Source organism: Callithrix jacchus, chromosome 4 (assembly GCF_049354715.1).
Source record: "Callithrix jacchus isolate 240 chromosome 4, calJac240_pri, whole genome shotgun sequence".
In the NCBI taxonomy this organism is placed as follows: domain Eukaryota; kingdom Metazoa; phylum Chordata; class Mammalia; order Primates; family Cebidae; genus Callithrix; species Callithrix jacchus.
In genome coordinates this window covers 149,221,277-149,247,223 of record NC_133505.1, presented here as the reverse complement: position 1 = coordinate 149,247,223, position 25,947 = coordinate 149,221,277, and the positions used below count along the sequence as shown (strand labels likewise).

The 25,947-nt window shown below is 36.8% G+C and overlaps 1 protein-coding gene across 12 annotated transcripts in view; it reads right to left on the bottom strand.

Moving 5' to 3' along the window:
* The window catches only part of ADGRG6 (adhesion G protein-coupled receptor G6), a 151,598-nt gene that overhangs the window by 5,912 nt on the left and 119,739 nt on the right, over nt 1–25,947 (bottom strand). For all 12 annotated transcript variants that reach the window (XM_035296883.3, XM_035296879.3, XM_078370823.1 and 9 more), the window contains 7 exons: nt 24,992–25,098; nt 21,195–21,322; nt 20,235–20,503; nt 18,752–18,848; nt 17,340–17,623; nt 2,974–3,075; nt 2,169–2,321 (listed from right to left, as the gene is read on the bottom strand). In XM_035296883.3, the coding sequence (XP_035152774.1) occupies nt 2,169–2,321; nt 2,974–3,075; nt 17,340–17,623; nt 18,752–18,848; nt 20,235–20,503; nt 21,195–21,322; nt 24,992–25,098 (1,140 nt within the window). The remainder of the gene's footprint in view (nt 1–2,168; nt 2,322–2,973; nt 3,076–17,339; nt 17,624–18,751; nt 18,849–20,234; nt 20,504–21,194; nt 21,323–24,991; nt 25,099–25,947) is intronic.

Genomic DNA, 25,947 nt, shown 5'->3' with positions numbered 1-25,947 from the left:
CAAGAACCCATTTAGCCCCATTTTTTTTTTTTGTTACGGGAAACAAGAACATTAATGCATTCTTTAAAAAAACAAAACAAAAGGCTGAGTGTGGTGGCTCACACCTGAAGTCCCAGCTACTTGGGAGGCTAAGGTGGGAGGATTGCTTGAACCCAGGAGGTATAGGCTGCAGTGAGCCTCCACCATGAGTGTGCCACTGCACTCCAGCCTGGGAAACAGAGTGAGACCCTGTCTCAAAAATAAAATAAAATAAAATAAAATAAAGCAAAATGAAGAACTCACAATATTTTAAAATAGTAAAGTCTGCCTTTGGACTTCCATTTCTGCATATCCTCTTTTATCTTCTAGTCAGTTTCCCCCCAAATCCTATAGCCCTTTCTTTCCTTAATATTTCCAAAATGTCTCATGTTCCAAATTATCTGCCTTGTTATTGTCTTTCCTCTTTTAAGAGTGGCATTTCTTCAGGCCAGCTATTTTCAGTTTAAGAAGAAAGTGTTCAATTGGTCTAATTCCTATTTATTTATGACTGACTGATACTGCATTAATTCTTTGTATTTTAGAAGGGGAGGCAAAATGAGTATCAAATTTTAAGTTTGGTTCAATAAAGTGAAAAAAAATAATTCATTATAAGCAAAAGATGCTTTGTGCCATGGAACCATCAAATAAGTAGAATCATCAATCTTAGACTATACACCTGTCTTCAGTTTCATTACACAGGTATTCTTAGGCAGAAGGGCACAGACTTCTTAATTTTATGCAAAATTGTGAAGATGATTCAAAATCTGTACCTTTTTCTGGAAGAGAATCAACAGCCTTCATTCAATTCCCCCCAAAATGTCCTAGACTCAAGATGCTTTAAGAACTGCAGTCCTAAGTTGCTCCAAGTTCTTGGATTTTTAATTAATTTTGGAATTAACAAACTCTCTAACCACTCAAGACTTTTTCAATAGTACTATCATGAATATCAGGCAATGGTCACTCCAGTGGCAAGACATAGAAGATGGTACAAATGGGGACATGTATAAGGATTCGAATGTAGAGGAGGGTCATCTGTAATTCAACTATTTGCAATATGAATAATTACAGACACATCACACACCTTACTCCCTATTTGCAAAAAGCCAAGTATTACTCTTCTCTGTGCCATTCACCTTTGCTCCCGTTTAATAGCTAAACAAATTAAAAATTAAAAAGTTATTTCCATTATCTTTTTAGAATTATCTTTAATGAGGAAAGTGCTCTGTTTTAAATGTTGACAGCTGTCTGCCAGGGGTTTAATTAGTATTTAAAAGTAGCAATTCTATTATTTCCCTTTGCAAGTATTAAAAGGTTACAAATTTTCATATCATTCATTATCGAGTGCTGCAAAATATTACTATTTTTTTAAATGGGGTCTTGCTATGTTGTCCAGGCTGTGGTGCAGTGGCATAATCATAACCCACTGCAGCCTGAACTCCAAGGTGCAAGCAATCCTTCCATCTCAGCTGCCAGAGCTGTTGGGACTCCAGGCATGTGCCATAGTACCTGGCTTAAAATATTCTTTATTTCCATTGTGTCATCAGGACTTTTTACATAAATGTTCAGTGTCAGAATGTGCAGTAATTGCAAATATCATGAAACAGCAAGGTATTAAGAAAGACAATGTTTCTTACAGCCCTGTATCACTTTCCAAATATTATGTTCTTTCAGATGTAATCAGTGATTTAAAGAGCAGTTGTTAATAACATTTGCAATGTTAAGGAATTAGGTCTTAAATAAAATATATGCCCTACATATCATTTCTTCCTGCTCCCATGACAACTTGTCCAGTAACTATCATAGTCTGCTTAAATAATTCGTAATTCAATTTTTAATTTTAAAAATAAAGATATAACTTTTTAAATAAAATATTGTTATTTAAAGAAAACTAAGTTTTGAATCAAATGAAGTTACAATAATATACAGAGTGAATAATATTATGATTACATAGCTAGAGTATGAGTTACAAAATTTTTAAAAGGATGAAATATTCATAAATGTGTTGGATAATGTCTCTGAACAGATTTTTATTTTCATAAATTTAAAAGATGCACCCTCTCAGGCACTGTGATCCATCAATCTTCATGATATGCCAATTTTTGCAATGAAAATGTGATGACAACTAAACTCCAGGACATCTTTAGACTCACCTGCGTGACTATTCCTTTTGAAATAGGTGTTAGAGCTGGATTTAGATTTGGACGTAAGATAGGTTGAGTTGGAACCAATGGAGCTTGAAGACAAAGATTTTCCTAGATTATCAGAACTTTTCTTGATGATATTGGTAGCTGTCTTACTCCAATCTGTAAAAAAGTGACATCATGCTATCAATCTGCTTTACAGGGAATATGTTCCACTCTGAAAAATCATCACCGCATTTTTTATCTGGAGCATCTGATTTTCTGATATGCTAGCAATGGCTAAGAGAACAGACTGACATGTAAACAAGAAGAAACTGAAAATTTCTTACTTTGACTTTGTATATGTACTGTTTAAAATCTCACTTTCAATATCCTAAGAGTGAGAAGTAACCACTGATGGTAAAAAGAAAAAGAAAGATAAAGGAAAAACAAAAAGACAAAGTGGTTTTTTTTTTAATATATACTGAGAAAAATCTCTTTGTCTAATAATGTAATTGGGGATCTACAAAATGTGGAAAGGTGAGTCTGCTGTAGTGGAAAATCTGGGTATCTGTGTTGTTAAATTAGACATCAAACCTTGGGCTACTCATATAACTTGTATGGAATTCATGCTTCCCCTCTGCAGAATAGAAGGGTTGGGCCTAAAGTTCTCAGATCTCTTCCAGTCCTCATGTTCTACAACTCCAACTAGGCATCTGCACATGCTCCACTTCAATAGATTGCTCCCGTTGGGACTGGGTTGCTCTGACAATGGAAGACAGAATGACAAACTTTCCCATCTACTTTTAGATGTAAAATTTAAACAACCCTTTACCTGAGTTATCTGCTAACCGAAATCTACCACAGCAGAGATGCCGCCGCCACTGTTTCTGAACATTCTCCTTCATAGCACAGTGGAAGATGAATATAAATAAACCTGTGACAAAAGAAAATATAAATATTTAAGCCAACTGGCACATCTTTAAAGAGAAATCTTATAAAATACACGGATTCATTTTAATTTTAAATTTTTTACATCTAAATCACTAAGAAACAAAGATCTTAAGGAAATGAATCTTGCAGTATGTAGCAGACACTTTAATCCTTTAGAAGAGAACACAAAGGCTCTGATAAAACTAGAATAACCACTGGGATCTGATTCTGTCTTTGACTGTTCCGTTCAGCATTCATTATAACTTAACCTAAAAACCAAGCTGAAATAAGCAACATTCAATTTTAGAAGTATTTAATATTCCCCATATATTTGTTCTAAAATTATTATACTTACCATACATATTTTAACCAAAGAGAAAATGGAAAACACACACAAGCTCATCACCTGTTTCAATTTGTATATTCTGAGCTATTTTATGTATATATATTGTAGTTATACTCACAGTGTATTAGCTTGGGCCATAGAAAAGTGGCATTTTTGCCAGTGAAACATGGCCCCAAATCATCAAAATCATGTGGCTCCACCTGGCCTACTTTAGCTTTTCAAGATTTTAACACAGAAATATTGCCATAATAAAAAATAGTCTTCATATTTATAGTCACTTTGTGCCTATCAAAATGTGTCATTTGTGTCTTAGAAGCCAATCTCTTTCAACTTCTCGGCATTTGCTTCTGCATTTTAACACTCTTATTGAGGTGTCATCACTCTTTCTCTCTATTAGGCTATACTTGGTTATTGCCATTAACTTACAAATGAACTGTTAAAACACTTTTTAAATAACAAACAAAAAATTCCTCCCTTAACCTCCAGTTTTCTTTCAGTTTCAACCTCTTTATTCCCTTTCCCAATAAAACTTCTTGAAATGGTTAACTTTTGCTGTCTCAGCTTTTTCCAACACCTTCTCTTCTCTGCCCACTCCAAACAGATTGCTATCCACATCCATGACCCCACAATGACTGCTCTTTTCAAGAATGGTGGCGACTCCCTTGTTGCTGAGTTTCCCAAGACCACTTTACTAGGCCTTTCAGCAGCACTCAACATAAACAGCCCTTCATTGTCAAGGTCATTTGCTAACACTTTGCTTCCTAATTTGCTGGATATTCCTTCTTGGTCTCTTTAGTAGATTCTTCTGCTTTACTCTAAAAAGGTTTACATGCCTATGACTTGTAATGTTCATCTTTTCTACGGTTACACTGTCACTTTGGGTACTAACACTTCTAAAATATAATCACCACATACTGATTTTTATATTTGGTTCTGTTCCTTTCTCTTCTCTACCTCTGAACCAGGATTCCAACACACACTGCTCAGAGGACATCTTCACTGGGCAGTATTTCCACTTGGCAGCATCTCACATCCCAGGTGTTCTGAAAAGAAGTCCTTGCAATCATGACCCCCAAACCACACACACATCCCTTTATATCTCAATGTGTCCGGCTCATTCCAGCCCAATGTCGTGCTGAACACTCTTCTTCCAGATCTTTCATAACACGTTCCTACCTATTGTTCAGGTCTCAGACCCACTGTCAACTTCTCAAAGAGGCCCTCGTCAACTGTTATTAGTTTTTAATTTTAACATTTAGTCACTCCCTTTCACATACCTATTTGTTTCACAGAACTCCTCAGTACCTAACATTCTTGTATTCCTCATTTATTCATTTATTCCTTTGCTTGATTGTCTCTTCCTAGCAGATAAGAAGCTCCAAGAGAAGAAGGATGCTCGTGTATTCAATACTGTGCTGGCTGTTCCAAGAACTAAGTAGGAACTTGACAAATGCTTATTGATGGAATGAATGGTAAACAAGATCAATAAATCATGTAGTCTATATGAGTTAACTGAATGCTTACGTGTACACGCTAATGTGTTTGGAGATGGGGAGGTTAAAAACAGGAGTGAACAGTCAAATTAAGAGGTAATAGGAGTGAAATGAAAATACATTTAAGGGAAAAGTTTCTGAAAAGCATGCAAGTAAGTTGCTGAGATTGTGTCCCCATAAAATACTAAGCAGTATATCTATGTAAGTGAGGGGTTTTTAGGGGATCTAGGGCTTGAACTGAACCTTAAGTTCAGTAGGGCAGTGAAGGAAGTATCCAGGAAGGGTAACTGATTCAGTTACTTTTTATTAAGCACTGCTAAGCATGAGGCACTGAGTTTTAGGAGTTGGAGATTCAAAGGTGAACAAGGTAGACAATCCTAGTTTTCATGGGGCAAAGGGTCTAGTATGGAATGGCACAAAACTTAAGACAATCCTTTTAAGGGGCCATTAAAAGTTACATGTTCCTTTCAAATATGGAGTATTCATTAAGAAAACTACATTGTAGCTTGTACAATGGAAAAAGTGGAAAAAAGTCTTAATAGTATCTTTTAGATATGTTTAGTTAAATTTGCAAAATATGTCTAAGGTTATGCTTACATGTTTTTATTTAGTATAAAGATTCAAAGTGGCCCTTAATTTTCAGAAAAAAATACAAATGTTAATATAGAAAAGGAGCTTGCTTAATTTCTACATGATGGGTTGTGATCACAGCAAAAGGACTCTAGGTTGATTTTCCTTTGGGTTTAGCAGTTTGTGGTTTGGTGATTAGCCCTGAGCACAAGCCTGATACTTAATAGGTGCTCTCTATAAATTCCTATTTAAATTACTAAAGGATCATTACATATTTTGACTTGCAGAAAAATGCCACTATGAAAGTACTGACTACTTTTGGTCATTGATTTCAAATGGATGACAGCTTAAAAAAATTTCTGGAAAATTCAAATATGTTGATCTCTGAGAGGTATAAATAAGGCATGCAATGACCTAAGTAATACTGCACTGTATTTATATTACTATGTCATTTGATATTAATATATGGTTATATACATATCTACATAAAAATATTACTATATAATTTATTACTAATACTTTATTGATAATGAAGTAGTTTGTAAAGGAAATAGATCCTAGTAATCTATTTATTTGAAATGTTATATCAGATAGGGTAGAGAAGTTCCTTTTTTTTTTTTCTTAAGAGATTGGATCTTGCTGTGTTGCCCAGGCTGGAGTACAGTGGTACAACTGTAGCTCACTGCAGCCTTGAACTCCTGGGCTCAAGCAATCCTCCTGCCTCAGCTTCTCATGTAGCTAGGCCAACAGGCATGTGCCACCACACCTAACTAATGTTTTGTAGAGATGAGGGTCTCGCTATGTTGCTCAGGCTGGTTTAGAATGCCTGGCCTCAAATGATTCTCCTGCCTCAGCCTCCCAAAGCACAGGCATGAGCCACTGTGACGGGCTGGGAAGTTCTAATTTAACAAAAGAAAAGCTCTAATAAATATGATGAATAAATTTCAATTATTTAGAAAGCAAACAAGCACCTCCTGAAAGTCCCTGTGCTCTGCGTTGGGGGGGAAGAGTTGGAGAGGGCACTGTCTACGCACTGGCCTGGACTATGCTAGGGCATGACAAGTTTCAGAGTAAGGAAAGATTTTTCCTCCACACTCAGAATCCCTCAGAGCAGGCTCTGCAGGCTGATGCTCCTTCCTAGGAAGTAGGGAGTGGATATCATTCGGTTAGGATTTCATCCTCACACTCTACATGACTAAATCTCATTGCTTTTCACAGCCTTTCCATACCTACCACATTCCCTAACCAAGTTGCCAATACAGTCAATCCTTTCAATAAGCACTTTGGATAAACAAAAGTGTATACATAATTTGAATTGGTTACTAGATCCTTTTCAGTTTTGAAGAGGGAGGTGAGTTACAGAGTGGAGTGGATGAAGGAAGCCTTAGGGAAGGTCAATAGAGGCTACAGGTGAAGGAGGCTGCAGACCAGAGGAGGAAGTCCACAGTGTCTCAGCTTACTCATTTTCCTTTAATGGTGTCAGAATTCCAGAATTTTTTCTTGGAGGTATTTTTGTCATACAGCTAGAAATATAGGTAACTGCGTATTCTTAAACAATTGTTTAACAGAGTCATATTTTGGAGCCAGAGGGGATTATAAACTTAAATGAAGGTCTTTTGTTCCTAGGCATTAATCCAGACATGATTATAGGGCCTCACATGGAGCAAATGATTAATAGTTGCGGGTAGAAGTCAAAATTGCTGAATGTTACTTCTCTTAATATACTACTATTCCTTTGTAAAACTTAGCAGTTTCTCTGTATGTTATACATCCTGGGAAAACAAAATTCAGAGGTTGTGTCTGGTGTTTTGAGAACATTAGAAAAAAACTAGGTCACAGATTTAGGTTTTTAGCCTTGTTGGGGTATTAAAATGTGAATTATTTTGAGAATCAGATGCTGACCACAGTCAGAAAGGATGAGGTTAACAATAAGACTGACTTAATAAAACAGTTTTTTAGATTGTAGAGTGCTGCCTTACATCATATTATAGAACATTAAATAACATTGTCTGTTTTTAAGTAACCATTGTGGTCTGTAAATATACAGGCACTCAGTAAGTTTTAGAAACACTGGAGAGGAGAAGTCATTTAAATGCTCTACCTTCTACTATGAATTGTGATGTTATGGAATAAAATAGATAATAAGCACAATGAATTTGAATTCTTAGAAATGAATATATTTTAAATTCTAAGATACTGCATTTATAATACAAATATGATCAATCCTGTAGTCTTAAGATACATTCCTATTTTAAATATCTATTTAAAAGAGAAATATTTAAATATCTATTATAAAATAGAAATATACATTTCTATTTTAAATAGGATTCTCATAATACATTATTTTACTGTTTGAAGTAACTAGCCCTTTTCCTATGAACTTAAGTTAGTCTGGTAATAAACATTATGCCAAAATTCCTTCAGGATAAAATACCCCTTTTAGAGTTCAGAAGTGGGCAGTGTGGCAGGCATCCCCATCTGTAACACTGCACACAAGCAATATGGAAAGAAATCATGAACACTTCAGGAAAGTGCAGTAGAAAATGATGCCAGAGAGAGCTGGGGCATTTGGGGGCCAATGTGAGAAAACATGGCTATTCCCTCTTAAATTCTGAGCTTTTTCCCTCCATCTACTTATAGATCTTGGTGTCAGAAGCAAAACTAAAATCACAAACTTTAATAGAGTTCTATATTGACAACCAAGAAAATCTGTTTCACTTCTCTAAATTTTCTTTTTGGGGGTGAGGAGGGAGGAACAGTCACTCTGCTGCCCAGGCTGGAGTGCAATGGCGTGGTTTCAGTTCGCTGCAACCTCTGCTTCCTGTGTTCAAGCTATTCTCTTGCCTTTGTCTCCTGAGTAGCTGGGATTACAGGTGTGCACAATGCCCAGCTAATTTTTGTATTTTTAGTAGAGATGGGGTTTCACTGTATTTGCCAGGCTAGTCTCAGACTCCTGAGCTCATGGTCCACCCACCTCGGCCTCCTAGAGTGCTGGGATTACAGATGTGAGCCACTGCACCCAGCCTCTGCTTTCTTTCCATCCTTTTTTTCCCTTTGCTGATCTTCATACCACCTGGGAAGACTATGCTCTTCTAGCCTTCTGGAAAGAGTACTGAGATGTGACTGAGACCAGAACAATCAAGCTTTACTCTTCATAGTACCTGAAACTCTATTTAACATTGCCCATAAAAGGTGGAAACTAAAATGGCCCAAAAGATTGAATGCAGAGGTAAAGCTTTTAATTATCCTGAAAAGCTAGGGCCAGTATCAAGAAACCTTCATATATGACAAAAGGAAGCTCATGATAGACTTTTTTGGTACATTTTAGCCTGGAAAACTACCACTTTGGAGAATCCACGTCAAATTTCCTTAGAATTCGTTTCCTTAGCTTGATAACTGCCTTGATTCTTTATTTTAAGAATCCATTTCATGCTAGAACAATAAGAAAAAAAACTTCACACTTGTTAAATGAGCAGATTTCTAATCAGCCCCCTAAACTCTCAACCCACCCTAAGCCCTGCCTTCACTTCTATCTTTCACTAACCAGAGGTATAGGCTTACCTTAAAAAAAAAAAATTATAATTATGAATTGAACATGTTTTAATTCTCAGTAAAATTTTTAATTTCCTCATTTTAAAAAAATAATATTTTTAATTGTAATGGCAAAAGGGTATTGCAAGCAACACACAATTGCTGAAAGTGGGCCTATGGGAGCTGTTAGGACAGAAAATGTATTAAATGCCAACTTGTCACACACTCCTAGAGGAAGACTCTTATGGGTCAAGGCTGATTCAGAAAATACAGTGAACGAAGATGGCAAATAAATAGCCAAGAAGGTTTTCTAAAGTCGGGATGAGAAACATTCTGAAAAAACTCAAGTAGTGAATTTAACTTTTGATATCTAATCCTTTCATCTACCAGAGAACACATTCGAGTAGCATGTTTGAAAAATAATAATAAACCTACTTCTAAGTATTGGCATTACATTCACTGTAGATTATATGGGCTTGTGTTTAACCTTGGTCTTGTTAGAGCTATTTAACTAATCGGGGGGAAAAGATACACTTAGATATTTAGGCTAGAAATTTGGCTCCCACATAGAATTCATTCCTTTTGCTTGTTTGAGGCAATGATCCATGGCTTTCTAGGGCAAATGTAAAATGAGTAGCCAAAGGGATGTTCTCATATCCTCTTGGTTATCAACAGTTAAAGAATTGCTAGATACAGTTTCTTTAGAGACTACTATATAGTAAAACTCAAGGCAACACACACTGTCATTTACTTACTGCTCTAAAAAAGGTCCCTTTGAAGCAGCATCTAGGTAGAGAGGGGAGAAACAGACAACCTTGGATCCTCATCTCTTAGAGTTCTTTAACAACTAAAGATCACTGACACTTTCAGCAGAATTATTGTCAATAAACTGGATGAATATTCTAAGTTGACTTTTTCTTCCCTTGGATAATAAATATCCAGAAATACAATTAAAGGGAAGACTGCAGACATAGATAACTTCAGGAATGTGAGATAGCATTAGAGTGAGTAGAAATGACCGGTGTCTTAATGAGGTCATGAGCATACTCTGGAAGTTTTTTTGTTTTCATTTTCTTTTTTACCCTGAGACAGGATCTCACTCTGTCACCCAGGCTGGAGTATAGTAGCATGATCATAGCTCACTGTAACCTTGAACTTCTAGGCTCAAACAACCCTTGCCTCAGCCTCCTAAGTAGCTAAGAATACAAGAACATCTCCACACCTAATTTTTCTATTTTTATTTTTGTAAAGATAGGGTATCACCAGGTTGCCCAGGCTGGTCTTGAACTCCTGGCCTCAAGAAACCCTCCTTCCTAGGTCTCCCAAAGCACTGGTATTACAGGCATGAGCTACTGCACCTGATCAGTTCTGGAGTTTTGATGAGAAAAATCGGTCAATAATTAGTTACAGCAGATATTTGAGCAGAAGTGGCCACATGCTCTACGTACCACTGATTTTTGACCAAATTGGTCTGAGCTCTTTAGTAGCCTGTGTCCAAATCTTTAAACAGCTCCTCTTTTCAGTTGTCACACAGACACAGTCAGCTGGCTATGGGGCTGGGGATCTTCAAGGGTTTATGGCTCTCTCTCGAAACCTTAAATCCTCCTTTCATACAACCAAGGTGCCCTTTAGAAAATTATTTTTCTGTGGCACAAAATGCCCTGCCAAAGGGTGAGTAATTTATTTCCTTGCAATGTGTAATGTCTCAGCCAAACTTGTGATGTTTCACTTGTGAGGGGTTGAATCGGTGGGTCATATCTTTACCTTGGCACCAATTCAATATGTGTATTGTGCATGTGATTATGCAACAGCTCAACTTTCATGAGGTTCCTAACCTCAGCCTCCAGTGGCAAGGGAGACTTCACTGACATTTAGCATATTTCACCTCATACTTTGACTTAATTTTCTAATAGAATAATAACAATCTGTATTTCTCTAAATTACTTATGCTGAATAAGGGTAAGAGATTAAATTATCCTGTACTCATTTAATGTATGGTTAGTGATAGCTCTTTATTAAATGGAAGTAGACTATTCTCTGCTGCATAACAATTTGCATACCATAAAATTTTCTGCTTGTATTCTTAAGAAAATATTAAAAATTGTAATATAGGATATGCCAGTTTCATCCTGGAAAGCAGCAAAATTAGTAGAAGCAGATAGATGTGTAACTCAACCATATTAAGAGAAGGTACATTTATTTTTTTAATTTTGGCAGAAAAAAATTTCAACAAAATGTTTACTGAGTAACTTAATCAAATGAAGTAGGTGATATGGTTTGGCTCTGTGTCCCTACCCAAATCTCATCTTGAATTATAATCCTCATAATCCCCACACATTGAGGGAGGGACCTGATGCGAGGTGACTGGATCATGGGGACAGTTCCCTCATGCTGTTCTTGTGATAGTGAGTGAGTTCTCATGAGACCTGATGGTTTTATAAGTGTTTGGCAGGTCCTCCTTCACACATTCTCTCTTGCCTGCTGCCATGTAAGACATGGCTGCTTCCCCTTTTGCCATAATTGTAAGTTTCCTGAGGCCTCCCTAGCCATGTAGAACTGTGAGTCAGTGAAACCTCTTTCCTTTATAAATTACCCAGTCTCAAGGAAGTTCTTTATAGCAGTGTGAAAACTGACAAATACAGTAGATAAAATTAAAAGAACAAATCAATATCCTGTGGATAATTAGAAAATAATAAATTTTGTTTCAGCCTTGATTCAATTCATTACTTCATTTAGTTATGTAAGTAGATAAAATTTTTATAATCACACAGATAGTAATAATTTTCTGATACTCATTTAACATAATTTTTGGCAATTAAACAGTTATAAGTGTATATAAAATAAAAAAACATGTTAGAAATAAAAATATAAAACATACAAATTAAAAATAAAGCATATGTAAAATTTTATATGTAGACTCTTTAAATTTATATAAGTACCCATATAATTACACATGTATATGTGTTTATAAACAAATACTTCTTTATGTATTTCTAAGAATACTGAAAGATTAAATGGATTTTTTAACATGCTTTGAGCCAAAGTTTTGAAGATATAAACAAATGTGACAAGAAATCTATCAAAAGTCATTCCTTGGATGTATATGCACTGATATGGTTTGGCTGTGTCCCCACCCAAATCTCAACTTGAATTGTAATTCCCACACATCATGGGAGGAATCCAGTGGGAGGTGACTGAATTATGGGGGCAGGTCTTTCTCGCACTGTTCTCATGATAGTGAATGAGTCTCACAAAAGCTGATGATTTTAAAAATGGGAGTTTTTCTACAGAAGCTCTCTCTTTACCTGCAGTCATCACACAAGATGTGACTTGCTTCTTCTTGTCCTCTGCCATGATTGTGGGACTTCCTCATCCATGTGGAACTGGAAATCCAATTAAACCCCTTTCTTTTGCAAATTGCCCAGTCTCAGGTATGTGTTTATCAGCAGTGTGAAAACAGACTAATAGAGTAAATTGGTACCATAAATGTGGTGCTGCCCAAAAATGTGGAAGCAACTTTGGAACTGGGTAACAGGCAGAGGTTGGAACAGTTTGGAGGGCTCAGAAGAAGACAGGAAAATGTGGGAAAGTTTGGAGCTTCCTAGAGACTTACTGAAAGACTTTGACAAAAATGTTATAGTGACATTGACAATAAGGTCCAGGCTTAGGTGGTCTCAGATGGAGATGAGAAACTTGCTGGGAACTGGAACAAAGGTGACTTTTGTTGTATTTTAGCAAAGAGACTAGTGGCACTTTGCCCCTGCCCTAGAGATCTGTTGAACTTTGAACTTGAGAGAGATGATTTAGGGTATCTGGCAGAAGAAATTTCTAGGCAGCAAAACATTCAAGAAGTGACTTGTGTGCTGTTAAAGGCATTCAGTTTGAAAAGGGAAACAGAGCATAAAAGTGGGAAATTTGCAGCCTCATAATATTATAGAAAAAGTAATCCCATTTTCTGAGGAAAAATTCAAGCTGCCTGCAGAAATTTGCATAAGTAATGAGGAGCCAAATGTTAAATATCAAGACAATGGTGAAAATATCTTCAGGCAGCCCCTCCCATCACAGGCCTGGAGGCCTAGGAGGAAAAAGTGGTTTCATAGGCCAGGCTCAGGGTCCCCATGCTGTGTACAATCTAGGGACTTGGTACCCTGTGTCTCAGCTGCTCTAGCCACAACTAAAAGGGTACAAGGTATAGCTCGGACTATTGCGCTTCAGAGGATGGAAGCTCCAAGCCTTGGCAGCTTCCATGTGGTGTTGAGCCTGTGGGTGTGCAGAAGTCAATAACTGAGATTTGGGAACCTCTGCCTAGATTTCAGAAGATGTATGGAAATGCCTGGATGTCCAGACAAAACTTTGCTGCAGAGGTGGGTCCCTCATGGAGAATGTCTGCTAGGTCAGTGCAGAAGGGAAATGTGGGGTCAGAGTCCCACAGAATCCATATGGGGCACTGCCTAGTGGAGCTGTGAGAAGAGGGATCTTCCAGATCTTAGAATGGTAGATCCACTAACAGCCTGCACTGTGTGCCTGGAAAAGCTGCAGACACTCAATGACAACTCATGAAAACAGATGTGAGGGAGGTTATACCCTGCAAAGCCACAAGGATGGAGCTGCCCAAGACCAGGGAATCCAACTCTTGCATCAGTGTGACCCAGACGCAAGACATGGAGTAAGAGGAGATCATTTCGGAACCTTAAGATTTGACTGCCCTGCTGTATTTTGGTCTTGGATGGGGTCTGTAGCCCCTCTGTTTTGGCCAATTTCTCCCATTAGAATGGCAGTATTTACTCAATGCCTGTATCCCCATTGTATCTAGGGAGTAATTAACTTGCTTTTAATTTTATAGGTTCACAGGCTGAAGGGACTTGCCTTATCTCAGATGAGATGATGGACTGTGGACTTTTGAATTAATGGTGAAACGAGTTAAGACTTTGGGGGACTGTTGGGAAGGGATGATTGGTTTTTAAATATGAGGACATGAGATATGGGAGGGGCCAGAGTGGAATAACATGGTTTGGCTGTGTCCCCACCCAAATCTTATTTTGAATTGTAACTACCACAATTCCAATGCATCATGGGAGGAACCTGGTGGGAGGTGATTGAATTATGGGGGCAGGTCTTTCCTGGGCTGTTCTTGTGATAGTGAATGAATTTCACAAGATCTGATGACTTTAAAAATTGGAGCTTTTCTGCACACCTTTGCCTACTGCCATCTATGTAAGTTGTGATTTGTTCCTCCTTGCTTCCCACCATCATTGTGAGGTTTCCCCAGCCATGTGGAACTGTGAGTCCAGTTAAACCTCTTTCTTTTGTAAATTGCCCAGTCTCAGGTATGTGTTCATCAACAGAGTGAAAATGACTGATACATGCCCTGACACCACAGTAGACCCAGCTCAAACACTTGCTCCAACATATCCTGCCTCCATAACAGTACACAGTGACACTACTGATTTTAAGATGCTCCCCTGCAAGCTAAATCTAAGGGGGCTAAAATGTGTTTAACATAGTTTTAGCTTTCAGAATGTTGCTTCGCATTCTAAAGCTTTAGCCATTATTAAATGTTAAAAGATAGGCATCCATTTACTATAATATCGTATTAACAACAAGACTCCTTACTCTAATCATTCTAGAAAAATAAGAGTTTCCTTTAATGAGCAAATCAATGATGAGTATTTTGCAGCAGTAGGCTTCCTAAGTTTCCCTTGGCTCTGTGCATATCTCTCTAGCTCTTCCATCCCCACCACAGTCTAAAATATTAGACCACCTTTTCCCCAACCACGTGAGAGTCTCCTACCTGCTCTCCCTACAGACACTACTGGGCAACTCTAATCCATTCAGTACCTTATGTCCAGCTTTACAAAGTGCACATCCAATCACGCCACTCCACATGTCACTCCACCTTTCAAAGACTTCCTATTGTGTTTATAAAGATCAAATACAGAGTCTTCTGGTCTAGTCTTTGCCTCTCTGTTGTGCCTCTCTGCTTTGTCACTATCTTGCCCTTTCATTGTTCTCAGGATATATGAGTTTTCTTTTAATACCTTGAACACACACTGTAATCACCAACTACAGCAAATTTTTGGTACATGAAATGCCCACTCTCTCAAATATTCTTCTTCCTAACTCCCATCTTTTATCTAGTCAATTCCTATTAATCCTTCAGATTTCAGCTTAGATATCATGCTTTTGGTGACACGTTCTCAACATCACAAGGTAATTTTTATATAGCAATATGTTTAATTAACCTACCTCCCCTACTAGAATATAAGTTCCATGAGGCAGAGGGACCATGCCAAGATTTTTGGTGGAAAGACAAATACCAAAAAGAGAAAAAATTAGATATAATGTAGTTTGCCTCCATACTATCTGAGCTGCTTTTGCATTCACTGAATCTTTTCTTTAATCTAAATTCTACATACTTATTTTAATAAAGCATATACTTCTGACAACAAAGCCTTTCTTGGAAGATTCCGAAATGAGTCACCAATAAAAACCATTAAGTGAATTTCCAAAGCATCCTAAGAGGTTTTGGCACAAGCCTGGGCAATAAGCAATTGTTGGTAGAGATTCATGTGCTCTGTATCAATCCCTTTTAATTTAAATTTTCTTTTGGGGAGGTGTTTAATATAATTAAATGTGCTGAAATCTGTTCTGAATTTACATTATTTAAAATCAGTCTTAAAAGTCAGTGATTTATGAAGAACACTGAGTTGATGATGGTTTACAACATTTTTCCCTCCTGACAGGGGACCCATGCTGGGAAAAATAAAACATCCCAATTCTCATTAATGGAAACAGAGCTGAACAGACAACTGTAGCTGTTGAAGGTTATTGAAACTGCCAGGAAATTCTAAAAGCAAAACCAAGGTTGGGCTGGCAGATCAATGTGCCTTTTATGTACAATCCTGAAATATAAAATCATGGAATTTCTAATGTTAATGGATACTTTTGTCAATATTTATTTAGGCACTTTTATGTTGTATATTATAGAAGAGATTAAATAGAGGAATACTCACTTTATAGAGTTAGAATCCAATAAAGATATATTTATATGCTACATACTCATTTTCCAATTTTTGGAGATGCACTTGAGGCTTATAATTTTATTGACTAAAGATAATGAGCCTGCATATTTCCTTTGTTATGAGACAATGAACATGAATGAAATTTGCTGAACTGTTTAATATATATTTATGCCAGAGGCATCTCGGATTGGATTAGGCCATCCCCAAAGCCTCTTTCTCCATCTAATAATCCAGTAATTTACCAGTCATTAGGCACCTATCATGTAACAATCTCCCCTGCAGATAAGTACAGACTTTCTTAAAATACACCTGCAGAGAATGCCCACCTTGGCACCTCATCTGGTGAGTAACACGAAACTGCTTTCCACCCCAGCTCAGATATATTCAGCAATTTCCTCCCCAGACATCTACAACTGCAAGACCAATAGCTTCAGTTAAGCCATTTGCACTGCTCTACTCAAAAACATTCCAAGCATTCTAATTTCTATTGGACTGTCGGCTCCATGGTGCTTCTGCACATTAAGGAGTTTCATCAACAAAACAGGGTATATTCAAAATCTTAAAGAATGTCATGTAATTATCTAAAAAGACAATTTACATTCACTTGAGCTTAAAAGTTAAAAAGTGTATAGAGTACACTAAGGTATATATTATAGAATAAGAAATATGACTGCAAGCTCTTTGAAGGAAGCCTGGTATTTTTATACAAAGCAGGTCATTGACAAGTGTTTGTTGAACTGTTGAGCTAACTGTGAGAAGTTCAACTTATCTCATAAAAAGATGAAAGTTTCTGAGCTAGAGTATTGGTATTTATTCTGAAATCAAAGGAGCCAAAGAATCAAGGTGAACTGGTTGTTCTTACATGGACTCTAAAAGTTCTTCTGGCCATCAATGATAAACCTACAGGGGACAAGGATCTATGAAGAACGCCAACATTCAGCAAAACTGTGAAGAAGATAAGGTGCCTATGCATCCCTTTAAACTCCCTGTTCGGTTCTCAGTTAGATACCTCCCTTGCTCCATATTCATTCATGCAATAATGTGCATTTATGGAGTACCTACTATCTGCCAGGTACAGTGTTCTAAAGTGCTTGGGATATATTACCGATAAAAAGCCAAAACTGACATTCTACCTCATTTATCTATTCAAGCCCTTTTAAACAAGTGACCACACTGCACCTGGAACTATGTTCAGCATTTGGAATAGTGGCGTATAAACTTAACATGGCATCTGTCCAAAAGTGAAGCTGCTTACAAATATGACAAAATTAGAAATCAGAGACTCTTCATGTACAATTTATCTTACCTTGTAATGAATTGAAGATGGAGAAGAGGTAGAGGAAGGGGATATTTAAGGGTCCCCAGGCAAAGAATGCAAAACCCCATGTCATTCCCAACAGAAACGTCAAGCTAACCACACTGCGCAGGTTTCTTAACACTTCTTCTCTCAGGGTCCGATTGCTTCTCTTGCCATTTCTCCCACAGATTTGTACCATTACTACGATGAACATGGCAATGTTCAGAAAAAACATGATTCCAAAATACCCAGCACAGGTGACATAAAATATGACTGGATCCTGAATCCAACAACTTAAAAAAGAAGAAATGAGAGAGAAAAAAAGAGATTTATTGCCATGTCCTATTTACCTAAGACTTTTCTCTGCTTTGTTTGGACTACTGCAGGTTTTCCTCTCAAATGCCTTTAGAAAGTCATTTTACTTCCTTGGACCTCAGTTTCTTCTTAAATCTCTTCACAGGCTTTGTGTTCATTTGTTTTTGGATCATCTTAATATCCAGGTAAGCCAACATTACAAAGACGACAAGGTGGCTTCCTGAAGTCTGAGTTGATGTGAAAACATGCTTGGTTGACTCACTCCAAGCCATGTCTAACCTCCTTTTCTCTTGGGTACCTGTACACTAAGAATGGGAATTTTAAAAACTCCCAGCACTTTGGGAGGCCAAGGTGGGTGGATGACCTGAGGTTAGAAGCTGGTCTCAAACTTTGACCTCAGGTGATCCACCCTCCTTGGCCTCTCCCAAAGGGCTGGGATTACAGGCATGAGCCACCGCTCCCAGCCAATGTAAATGTTATCCATCCATGAAACGTGCATAGATATGTGTCATCATTAGTCCCACTTCAGAAATAAGCTCTTTATTCATTCAGTAATTTTTTAAATCAACATTTATTTATTGACTGCCCATGGTGGGATAAAACATGAGAGCACTAACTGTCCAACTGAACAATATAAAAAACCTTAATCTCAACAATCTCATAGTCTGAAGAGAATTTTTGAAATTGTTTAAGAACTTGCTAATTTCTCCATTCTCTAAATTTCTACATAACACTCCCATTGGCATTGAATTGTTCACTGTCTGATACTGCTATTTAACTCTTGAAGAGATGGGTAGGACTGAGGAGGTGAGAGTGTTACGAAATCTCCTGAAATAGAATGGGTCTCTTGAGGCTAAAAAATAGTGTCGTAGGCATTTTCTCAATTCCTCCATGTAACAGAGTACAATGTTAATAGGAAAAAGAGTCTCAAACATTTCAGGGCATTTAACTGAATTAATCTATGGTGTAGCAGAGACTTTGGCTGTCATGTGAATAAACATCAATGTTTTAAAATGAAAGCCTTGTTACTGGCATGGAAATTAGCTAATGCTAAATGTTAGGAAACAAAGGATATCTACCCATTGCAAAAATTTTTTATTACTTACAATTCATCACCTTTTTCTTTTCCGTAACTTTCTTTTCCATAGACTTCATTTTTGTTTCTGCTTGCTAGAATAACTGACACCACTAAGGCAGGCACACCTGTGATAAAACACCATGACACAAACCCTTTTGAAGCAATCTAAAACTGCTTCATGAGACTGATAATGACAAGTAAAGAAAAGAGATGAAAAGAAGAGAAATGCAAGCAAGCCAACATTCCATATCCCAGATTCAAACTTCTTAGAAATGGCAACTTGGTTAACAACAACAAAATCCCCTCCTTGGGGTTCAATGTCCAGCTCTAACTGGCAACAATCCAAACCTACTCTTAAAGGACAGATATTTAAATAAAATTCTGTTTGCATAGTGGGATTCACTAGAAAACTAGAACCTGATTTGTATCAAATCTAGCTCTAGTGAATGTGGTTTCAATAATTAAGCCTTATTATACTGCCAGAGTTTAGGCAGACAAGTCATTACAGCTTATTTTGCCTCCTTCTATATAAAGAAAACTCTAGAAAAAGTGGAGGAAAAACAAGGGGAAGCCTTGTTGCCTTCCCCTTGTATAAAATTGTATAAAAAATTGTTTCCAATTGTTTATACAATTCCCAGTTGGGTAATTCTAGAGTTATAAGAATGGTATTTTTATTAAAAAATAACTTCCCTAAATCATTTGACCTTTCTTGATTTTTAAGGAGTTTAAGGGGAAGCCTTGTTGCCTTCACTGGCTTCACTCTTTCAGAGATTGAATGAAGTATTTCCAAGAATATCTCAGTGGGGAAATGTAAGACAGGTAACCTAGGTCCCTGAAGAGTGCACTTATTGCCTCCTAAAGTGGTGTTGAAAGTCTTGAAAATGTCTCTCACTTTTACATTTCCATCCGAAACAGATCTGTGAGAAAGCTCTAAAATGCTTGGCTCAATATGAAACCTGCAAAAACAAAGGAGCGCAATAGCAAATCTCAAACAGGCGAATACAACCACCCATGTCTGACTGAGAACTCATGTTATTATAAAAAGTTCAAGGCAGGAATTCTGTAAGTATTCTGGTTGCACACACAAAAATAACATTCTTTCTCTGGTTTCTAAGACATAGGCATATGTCTGCGGATGAGTGTAACCAGCCATCTGAGCTGGCCTTCGTATTTTAAAGCATCGTGGAAAAGCACCACTGTCTGCCAGCTGCCTCTTCAGACTTGGGTGGGCTGGCTCTGGGTTCTCCGGGCTCAGGAAATAAGTTTGTGGTGACTCAGGAGTGAGGGCTTTTCCTTTACTCGTGTATGTAGTGAGTGCTGTTGAAGAGTTTCAAAAAATATAGTTGTGAAGATGTCCCTTCCTTAGGCTATGTATATCTAATTCACGTCATTCACGACTTTGAGGTTACTCTTAACGGTACTATCTTTTTTCTAAATAAGAATTTTTCTTATGAGAATCTGGGAATTTTCATGATGGAATAAGAAAACCAAAAAAATTTTAGGAGGCTTACCCCAGCCAATGAAGCAGAATTTTAGAATGTATCGGCGAATGTAAGTGTTAAATACTTTAACTAGAGCAATGTACATGTGAATTGCTTCCAGCCCCATCCAGGTAAATGTTGCCAGAAGAAAGAAATGCAGCAGGGCTGCAATAGCAATGCAAAGTCCATCCACATTGAAGGAGGTGATCCAGCCATCTAGGAGGAAGAGGAGATTCAGGAATAGCAGGGCTGTGCTCAGGTTCATCAAGATTTTAGAGGGATAATCTCTTCTCAATTTCCTAAAAAATGAAAAAAGAAATATATGGGAGAACTAATACTGTATATCAATCTTTTAAATACAGGGCTGTATAAATTCACATCTTATACAACCCTGCAATAAGATAAATAGCACCAGCTTTCTGATATGGTTCTGCTAAAGGCGGGGGGTTGGGGGAGCGAGGGGCTAAGGACATTTATGAGTATTTAGCAAGTTATAAAGACTTTTAAAATATTAATTTTACTTCAAAATTGTTTCCAATTGTTTATACAATTCCCAGTTGGGTAATTCTAGAGTTATAAGAATGGTATTTTTATTAAAAAATAATTTCCCTAAATTATTTGAACTTTCTTGATTTTTAAGGAGTTAAGGACCTTAAAAAATTCTGATTCAGGAATAATTTTATAAGATTATAAAACAAATTTTTTTATGTTTTACAATACAGAAAGCACCTTATATAATTTTTACTTAAGTGTTAATCATTTCTAACATATTTGAATGCATTTTATAAGCAGAAATATGGTAATTATACATTAAAATTCTATAGCTGGAAAATCATGTTCCATAATATATTTTATGAAAAACATGAACATTAACATTGAAGCACCCTACATGATTCACAACGTGTATAAATGTTTTTCAAAGCTGAAGCAATTTTCTTATTCACATTTGGAACAGTTAGCAATGAGTTTGACAGATTAAAAAATACTTACTCAAAAGCGACATATGTCAGGAGAGTTACGGCTGAAAAAATTGCAGATATTCCACACCCAATATAGGTGATGAAAGTGAGGACTTTAGTGTTTCCTGCATCTAACTGTGAGGCACTTCTTGAAAGGTCCTACATAAAACATGGGAAGCAGCTGTAAGAATCTCTCTTCTCATGAGAATGGTTGTTTCCCTAGAAAGTTCACTGTTAACATTAAAGCAGTTCACTCTCAGGGGCCAAAATCAACAGTGCAAATCAATATTAAAATTTTTATTTATTGCAGTATTTTTGATCAAAAAAGAAAAAAATGCAGCTTTACTTCTGGCAGTGATTACACATATTATTTTTTTATCATTACCTTCTTTCCAAAGCTCTTTGCATACCAGTATAACCTGAAGATCAAAACCACCAGGACCCCCAAAAGAAACTGGTGAGAAAGTGGTTGCTTTGCATAATAAACCATCAGGCCCATTTCTAACATTTCCAGGGCTGGGGGCACCCACCAGTTCAAATAGAGACCATGGTAGTCTATATAGCCAAACTCTCAAGCCTTTAGGGTCCTTGCCAGGTAGAGAGGGGCTCAGCCAGAGGCTGGTGCTGGTGCTGTGACTGCCAGGCTTTAAGGGTGGTGCTGAGATTCCTAACCCTGGTCATTGCAATGCTTGGTATGTATGAGGTGGGACAGTCTATATTTTCATAAGTGAGATGCCACTAAGAGTTTTGGGAGTCATCTTTTTTTTTTTAACTCCCACAGTACTGAAAGGATACAATTTAAATTGTTCAGCGCTGTTGTGGAGTGGAAAGAACTAAATACTTTCCAGTGAGTTAATATAAAGTACTAATTTCAACGTGCTAAGGGAGCCTTAGAAAGTTTGGACCTGGTAGGAAAATCTTTTTCTCCTTAAATGGGGGATTGGTATAGGAATAAATCTTGAAGTAAGACCAATCACTCAATCCTGGTTGGAGGAGAAAGCTACCTCCATTATGCAGATGTTCAAAAATTGAGTGTTCTTAGAAAAGGGATGTATTGAATACCTAGTGTAAACTTTTAGGTTTTAAATTATGGAGAAAATGTTTATGATTTTTCTTATTTATTTCCTTCTAAATTTTCTTTAATTTTCACTAAAATGCCAATAAAATCTGCTACTCACACACAGGCTGAGCGAGAGAGAGAGAGAGAGAGAGTGTGTGTGTGTGTATGTGTGTGTGTGTGTAACAAGGAACTGTGGGTTAGTTTCAGGTTTTACTGATGCAGTAAAGAACAGACACGGTATATCTGCGACATCAAGACATACACAAAGAAATGGAATTCAGCAGAGGCAGAAGCTCAGAGTCTGAGGAAGATTCCCCTATCTTCTTATCCCAGGAATCTCTCAAAACACTGGGAGAACATAGGGCTCCCAGGGCACATGGAATGGGGTTTGAGTCAGTGCCACCTGACTCACAGATAGGCTACCTCAACCAATATTTTGGTTACTATAGGATTTTATTAGCCCAGAGAGATGAATCATGGTCTTGAGAGATTGCCAAGTGATGTGTCACAACCTCTTAAAAAACCTGTGGTTGCTATCTAGGCAAGGCAGTTGACTTGTATACCACAATTAAACCCAGAATTTCAAACAGAAACTAAATAAGGCTGTTTACTGATACAGATTTACACGCAATTGCATGTTGTTTTACCCTTTTAGAGAATGAAAATATGAAAACATTTATATAACTATATAGCCAATATGAAAATGTACTAATCTTAAAAATATGAAAACTAGTTTTAGTACAAAGAAATGTAGCAGAAGAAATTAAATTCTTAAGCCATTTGCAAATCAGAAGATAAAATTATAAATATGAGGTGCGTTTTTTTTTTTTTTTTTTTGCTTCTCATATGGTGAATTGGTGAATGTGTCATGGAAAAATGCAGACTCTGGGAATATTTTATACAAAAGAATAAAGAGTTTCTGAGTCAAGAAAAACTCTTAACAAAGTCTTGGTGGTCTGGAAAAGCTGAAAACATAAGAGAAAATTACCAAAAAAGATAAGTTCTGGGAAGAGTTTCTACCAGCAATTTTAATATTACAAAAACAGACAAGGTGGAAAATGGAAAGATAGCATGAAAGATGCTTATTTTCACATACATATTCATAAAGTTAACCATTCAATCAGATGGCAGCAGAAAAAAGAATATGTAATTAAAAACTCATAAAACTTAGACAATATATGAGGGAATTGGCCATGTGAAGTAGGGGACAGGTAAACTCTGGCTGCATATAAATCATCTCTGAAGAGTACATTTTGTTACTGTTATCTATTTATTTAATATTAGACTTACAACATGCACATAGTTGAAGTATTTAAATGAATTCAGCTAAAGTTTACGTATCTGAATGAGTAACCATGAAAAATAAGTGTTCTCTGAAAGAATGCCTGCTATTACTTTTGTAGAAAAGAGAATATGGAAAATAACTGAATTTTCTTGTATAATTACTTAAGGAAAATATGCAATAGTGAATTGTTCATTTTCATGCTCTGGTAGCAAAGACAAAATATTCACATTTTAGTTAGGCAAAAAGGTGTCTTCTATTATTCATCACTTTTTAAATGACTTGTTCTTATTCCAGGGAGCATTTATGTACTCGGTTGTCAGGAAAATTACAACTTGCAGGGTTGCCATATGACAATGACCATTTACATAGGCTGAGTAGATTCCTGAGCCAAATACTACATCCCACAGATCCTTGTGGCTTCCTCCCAGTCCCCACAGGAAGAAGAGTGCAAGATTTAAAGGCAGGGATAAACAAAACCTGACGTCTGTGATTCTAATTTGAAAGCTTTATTGCCTCAGCTCACATTACTCCTATCTCCTATTAAAAAAACAAATGTGGTCCCTTTATGAAAACCATACAGAAACAAAGACTATGCTAAAACCCAGATTTATACCTTTAGCTTTTATCCTGTATACTTGTGATTTTGCAAACAGTTTTCTGTTGTCCATAAAACTGTTTGCAAAATCACAAGTATACAGGATAAAAGCTAAAGGTATAAATCGATGGATGAATTCCAACAAGTTGCTGGATGTGTGGTGGGTCTTAAAATTAGGTGAGATAAAAGAAACACACAATGATGCAATCTAGTTTTTGTTTTAAACTGTGTGGCAAGCTGGCTAATAAGATAAATAAAATGGGAGTATGGAAGAAGGAAGGAAAGAATGATATATAGAGGTCCGAAGGTGACACCAACATCATACCCTCATCTATTGCAGATCTGAAGTCTCACTCTAACCCTAGTCACTAGTCTGTCTAACAAACCGCAATCTGTAGGAGGGAGATCACTTGGTGCAGTACCAGGTACAAAATAATGTTCAAATATATTGAGTGAATGACAACATATGAAAAAATTCTTTTTGATTACACTATCCACAATTCCCTTCCATGTTAGTAACACCCAACATTTTCTTAACTTGCTCTCCCTCCCCGCACCTGTCTCCCTGTTTATCTCCTTGATGCTGTTGCTCTCTTAATTCAAGCATTCCATGGGGCTTTTCTTGTTTCTGGGATTATTTATCATCATTGTTAATGCCACAGGAAAAAAAAAGGGAAACAGTTCTTTTTTATAATTATTTGTACATATTTTTAATATGTGATCTTTGCTAATTAGATTCTTTATTACGAATTAAGATTCATGATACAGATGAAAACTATCAGAAAATAATTCCCAAAATAAATAATCTAAAAAGGTGGACTCACAAAAAAGGAATATGCCATCCAAAGTTATAGCATGTCCAAATGAGGTTAGAAATTCCCCCCTTACCATCAGAACTCCAAAGTGTGTGAAGTGGTTACACAGGCAGACCGTCTCACTTGCATCTGAATCTCTGTCTGCAACACATCCTGACGTGTTCCATCCTCCAAAACTTTCTGTTGAAGGAATCAACAAACAGTGTGAAAACAGAAGGTAAGTGTCTTCTCTATAATGGATGAGAACTTCTATAGAGAAATTTGCCTCAGTCTCTTCTGCCATACAGAGTTTATCTCTAAAACGGATACCATTATGAAAGCTTTCAATGCTTAGAATAATTTGGATTCCTGGAATCATCAAATGTTAGTTTGGGTGGGCAGTTAGAAGTGATCTAATCAGTGAGTTCAAACTCAAGAGGTCCACAAATGTTTGATCCAAGTGAATTTTTAACATATTTTTAAATGAACTTCTATAAAACAAATATTCCTTTTCAAATACAGTACACACTAATGAACTCTCGGGGGCCAACAATTTTTTTCTGAGGGTTAATTTACATTTTCGTGAAGACATAAGAACAAAGAACGTTTGTTTTCTTAGAATGTCATTCAGCAGTCATGCATGGGGTAGCTTATTGTTAATGGCTTGGAAATACCTTATCTGACTTTTATGACATAAAATGGAGTATAAGCAATGCCTATTGTCAAAATATTGAATCCATTTATTTAAATAATAGTTTAAGATACAAAGTAACACTTATAACTATGTAAATGAATAAAGATCTTCTCAAAATTATGCAACTAAACCCTTCCACAAAAAAAATACCTGTCTTGCTGTGACAAGGACTATCAGAACAAGAAGTTTTTGCCCTTTTCAGGCTGTTTCATCAACAAAGCAACAGGCATTGATATCAGAATGAATCTGGCCACAATAATCCTCACCAGGGATAAACAGAGAAGCTTCTTTATTTGTACTTCCTTTCAAAGAGATTTCAGCACCTTATGCCTGTTGATTGACTCATCCCTTAAGTT